Raw genomic sequence first — 5,000 nt, forward strand, 5'->3', positions numbered from 1 at the left:
ATGCTTTAGGGGCGGGGCTACAAGGTGATTGACAGGTCTACGTAACTCCTCCCACCACGGATATGTTGGTTATGTTCGCTGGTTGCAAAAAAAACAAGGTGGCGGCGGCCAAAATGCAGAATTAGAGGCTTCAAAACGTCGTCTTCTTCTTCTTCTTCTTCTTCTTCCTCTTGGTTCAGTTTGGTGTGTTTAGATATTTGAAGGTCGTCAGCAGCTCTGTTGTCCTGGTTACTCCTCAGGGCGATGTTCCTTCTCACGTTGGTGTTGCACCCCATGCTGTCAGACTGTCTCCATATATATATCTATATATATATAGATATATATAAACACAGCTGCCCTAAATTCAACAAAATAGGTCATGAAACGAGAAAAAAACTCATTTTCCTTTGGGAATATTTAAAAGGAGGAAAAGACATAGTTTACTTTTCTTTAGAAATAAAACAAACTTAATTGGAGTAAATATATTATTTATATATTTATATATATGTATATATATTTATATGTATACATATATATATAATATATATATATATATTGATCAAATCTGAGTGCTTACCGACACCACTTTACTTTTCTAGTTCTTGGAGCTGAATTTAAAAAAGAATACCTTTCAGAAACCAGATCCAACTTGATCCCGATCGGTAATGTATTGATGATGTCAGCTGTGGATCCACGGCTGTAGACTCACCTGTACCTGTGCGGCGGCAGGTGGCGCCGCGCTCCGGGCCGACCCGCGGCTCCACCGTGGTGACGCTGTGCGGCAGCGTGTTCGGCTTCGACAAGACGGAGCGCTTCCGGAGCTCGGCGGTGACGGTGGAGGTGGGGGGGCTGCCCTGCAGGCTGAGCCGGCAGGACCACGTCAACAGGTGTGTGTGTGTGTGTGTTAGACATTTCGTGAGCGGGTGTTTACGAGATACCCCCCCCCCCCCACGCTGGCGTCTCACGGGGCAGAGCAACGCTTTAATAGGGGGTATTGTGTTTGAGGAAGAATGTTAAGAAGCCCCGCCCCTCCCCCCCTCCCTTTCTCCACACATGACTTCCCTAACTGAAAAATTGGTGGGGGAAAAATTCCCGATTTTCCACTCGACCAAAATCCCAAACGACCCATTCATTAAAAAAATAAGAAACAACTCTTTGTGTCATCGAGTTAAAATACATGCTGACTATAATGTGTGTGTGTATCTGTGTGTGTGTGTGTATCTATGTATGTGTGTGTGTTTTTGTGTATCTATGTATGTGTGTGTGTATATCTATGTGTGTGTGTGTGTGTTTGTGTATCTATTTGTGTGTGTGTGTGTGTGTGTGTTTGTGTGTGTGTGTGTGTGTGTAGGTGGACTGAGATGCAGTGCTCTCCAGTGTTCAGTGGGAACTTCACTCCGTCGGGTCACACTGTGAAGGTCACGAGCAGCGGCAAGGTCGCCACGATGGAGGGCTTCACCTTCGTGGTAAGAGCGGCGTCCAGGGGGAAAGTCACGTAATCACGTAATCACGTGTCACGTAGTCACGTGTCACGTATTCACGTGTCACATTAATCACGTAGTTTCGTGTCACGTAGTCACTTAGTTAAGTGTCAGGTTGGCACGAAGTCACGTGTCACGTAGTCACGTGTCACGTAGTTACGTGTCACGTAGTCACTTAGTTAAGTGTCAGGTTGGCACGAAGTCACGTGTCACGTAGTCACGTGTCACGTAGTCACTTAGTTAAGTGTCATGTTGTCACGTAGTCACGTAACTTTGCAGTCCCCCTGACCTGACCTCTCCCCTCAGGACCCGGTGATCCACGACATCTTCCCGACATTCGGGCCGAAGTCCGGGAACACGGTGCTGACCGTCAACGGCGCCTTCCTGGACGCCGGGAACAAGAGGGAGGTGACCATCGGGAACGTCGCCTGCAAGGTCCAGAGGTCGGTCCACAGTCCTCTTCCTCCTCCTCTTCCTCCTCCTCTTGCACTGCTCTACAGAAATAATGGCGATTATTTTACCTTTTTGATTTATTTCCTGGATCCTCAAGGGACCTTTAAGAATCTTGAGGAACCTTTAAGATCCTTTCGGAACCTTTTTTAGGATCCTTGAGGAACCTTTAAGATCTTGAGAGACCAGTCAATGCTAACACTGCCCCCCCCCCCCCCCCCAGCCTGTCGGCCACCATGCTGACCTGTAAGACCCCCCCCCACTCCGTCCCCTCCCAGCAGCCCGTGAAGCTCACGGTGGACTCGGTGGAGCGCCTGGCGCCCACGGCGTTCACCTACAACCAGGACCCCATCATCAACGGCATCCAGCCCTCGCGCTCCTTCATCAGGTGAGTCGCCGTCACGTTAGCTCGTTAGCACGTTAGCTTCGTGGCCGTCTCGCCTGTACGCGGTCCTTTTTTTTGGTGGGTTCTCTTAGATTATTTAGGTGTTGGGAAACACGCTTCATCTGGAGGTATGGAGAAGACTTGACCTGACACCGGGTCACATGACCCCGTTCAGCCAATAACGACCGTCACGGAAAAAGACCCATCACTCGACCTCAAATCTCATTGGTCGAGAGAATGTTCCCACATGAGAATCTCGATTCTTCGTTGTTTCGTCCAAATCTGTGAGCGAGAGTTTGACAGCAGGAGGTGACGAGGTGGCTAAACTGCTAGCGTTGCTCCCAGTGGGGATCTACTGTGTCTCCGTCTGATGCTAACGCTAATACCTTCTCCCCCCCCCCAGCGGAGGGTGCACGGTGTCGGCTCACGGCTTCTTCCTCCAGTCCGGCCTGCCGCCCCAGATGGTCCTCACCACGGGTCAGGACCACCAGGTCTTCCACGTGGTGAGTACCAGGAGGAGAGCGGCTCGTCTTCTCTGGGTCTTCACACGTAGACGGGAACCTTAGAGATCCTTGAGGAACCTTAGAGATCCTTGAGGGACCTTAAAGATCCTTGAGGAACCTTAGAGATCCTTGAGGAACCTTAGAGATCCTTGAGGAACCTTAAAGATCCTTGAGGGACCTTAGAGATCCTTGAGGAACCTTAAAGATCCTTGAGGGACCTTAGAGATCCTTGAGGAACCTTAGAGATCCTTGAGGAACCTTAAAGATCCTTGAGGGACCTTAGAGATCTTCGAGGAACCTTTAAGATCATTTAAGATTCTTGAGTAGAAAAGAGCAGCCTTGGGTGTTACAAGCATGTGTTGAACAGCAGGACCACACTGTCACATGCTGGTATTGTCATTACACACACTCACTCACACACACACACACACACACACACACACACACACACACACACACACACACTCACACACACACACACTCACACACACACACACTCACTCACACACTCACACACACTATACACTTGCTTGCTTGTAGTTGTCCATGAAGCCGATGATGAAGTCACTTCTGACTTTCAGCGGTGAGTTTTCTGGTGGCTGTATAGTCCTATCCTGGATCCTCAGGTCTTGTCGCAGGTGGACATGCGTATGTAGGAGTGGTGGTCCTGGCAACCTTGGTTGTTTTTCTTGTATGCCTTCTTTCCTGCCTCCTGGCTGTCCTCCTCCAGTGCAGTGGTCCCATCTTGGCACATCTGACGCCAGGTGTTCAGTCCAGCAGCCTCCAGGTCCCCTGGTCTGATTTTACATTTCTTTAGCGCTGTTTTTATCTGGTCTTTATAGCTTCTTCTGCCCTCCAGCAGAGCGTTGGCCTTGGGCGAGCTGGCCACACAGCACTTAGTGAGGCAGCCGGTTGAGGGGCATCCTTATGACGTGCCCCAGCCATCGTAGCTGGTAGTGGTGATGGTGGCCTCCATGCTCCTACAGCCTGCTCTCCAGAGGATCTCGGTGTGTGGCACTCGGTCATGCCAAGTGATTCCTATCATTCGCTGGAGACAGCGGATGTGAAAATGCTCCAGGGCCTTCCCATGGCGGCTGTAAGTGAGCCGGGCTTCACAGCTGTACAGGAGGTGCTGATGCAAACTGCTTGATACACAGAGATTTTTGTATGGAGATATAAGTTCTTGTTTTGAAAGACCCGGCGCCTGAGTCTCCCAAAGGCAGCTGGTGCTTGTTTGATTCTGTTCTGGACCTCATTGTGGATGTTATTGTCCTCAGAGAGGAGACTCCCGAGGTATTTGAATGATGGTACTACAGACAGATGCTTATCATTGATGCTGAAGATGGGTGGCGTGGTGGGATGTTGGTGCTCCACTGACAGACTACCTCTGTTTTGGTGATGTTGGTGGTCGGCCCCATCCTGCTGGAAGCCTTCACAGCTGATCCAGGACAGCCTGGAGGTCTGTGGAGCCACCAGAGCGCAGTCATCTGCATCCTGCAGCTCAAGGACCTCCCTCTGTGCAGCTTGGTGGTGGCCTGCAGCCTCCTGATGTTAAAGAGGTTGCCATCGAGCCGATGAGCGACTGTCACCCCGCTGTTGTCCTCCATGTCCTTATGGAGCAGCTGGGTGACGCAGAGGAGGAAGATGTTAAAGAGCACTGGTGCTAGGACACACCCTGCCTGACCCTGTGCACACAGGAAGGAGGCAGACTCTTGTCCTCCTATTGTCACCCTAGCATTCATACCATCATCAAACTGTCGGAGGATGTTGACAAACTTGTTAGGGCATCCAAACCGGAGCAGGATGTCCCACAGTAGGTCTCTCTGCACAGTGTCGAAGGCTTTGGAGAGGTCGACAAAAGCCATAAACAGGTCTTGATGTTGCTCCCTGCACTTTTCCTGAAGCTGCCGGGCTGTGAAGACCATGTCCTCCTGTTCCTCCTAAAGCCACGCTGTGCCTCTGGGAGCCTCTGTGATGTTGAGGAGCCTCTGCAGCAGCACCGTGGCCAGGACCTTACCAGCAGCAGCAAGGAGTGCTTTACCCCTGTGGTTGCCACAGATGGTCTTGTCACCTTTGTTTTTATATATAGTGACAATTTTGGCATCTCTCCATTGCTGTGGGATGTTTTCATCAGCCCATACTTTAGTGATGTGTTGATGTAGCGCTCTTGTACAGAGGTAACCACCCTGTTGAAGCAGCTCC

The 5,000-nt window shown here is 50.5% G+C and overlaps 1 protein-coding gene across 1 annotated transcript in view; it reads left to right on the plus strand.

The window, feature by feature from the left end:
• Window positions 1-5,000, plus strand: part of met (MET proto-oncogene, receptor tyrosine kinase) — a 43,218-nt gene that overhangs the window by 4,214 nt on the left and 34,004 nt on the right. The window contains exons 3-7 of the mRNA XM_056416137.1: window positions 683-866; window positions 1,331-1,445; window positions 1,767-1,903; window positions 2,134-2,298; window positions 2,699-2,798. Coding sequence (XP_056272112.1) covers window positions 683-866; window positions 1,331-1,445; window positions 1,767-1,903; window positions 2,134-2,298; window positions 2,699-2,798 — 701 coding nt within the window. The remainder of the gene's footprint in view (window positions 1-682; window positions 867-1,330; window positions 1,446-1,766; window positions 1,904-2,133; window positions 2,299-2,698; window positions 2,799-5,000) is intronic.

This window comes from Pseudoliparis swirei, chromosome 6 (assembly GCF_029220125.1).
Source record: "Pseudoliparis swirei isolate HS2019 ecotype Mariana Trench chromosome 6, NWPU_hadal_v1, whole genome shotgun sequence".
Taxonomy (NCBI): Eukaryota; Metazoa; Chordata; class Actinopteri; order Perciformes; family Liparidae; genus Pseudoliparis; species Pseudoliparis swirei.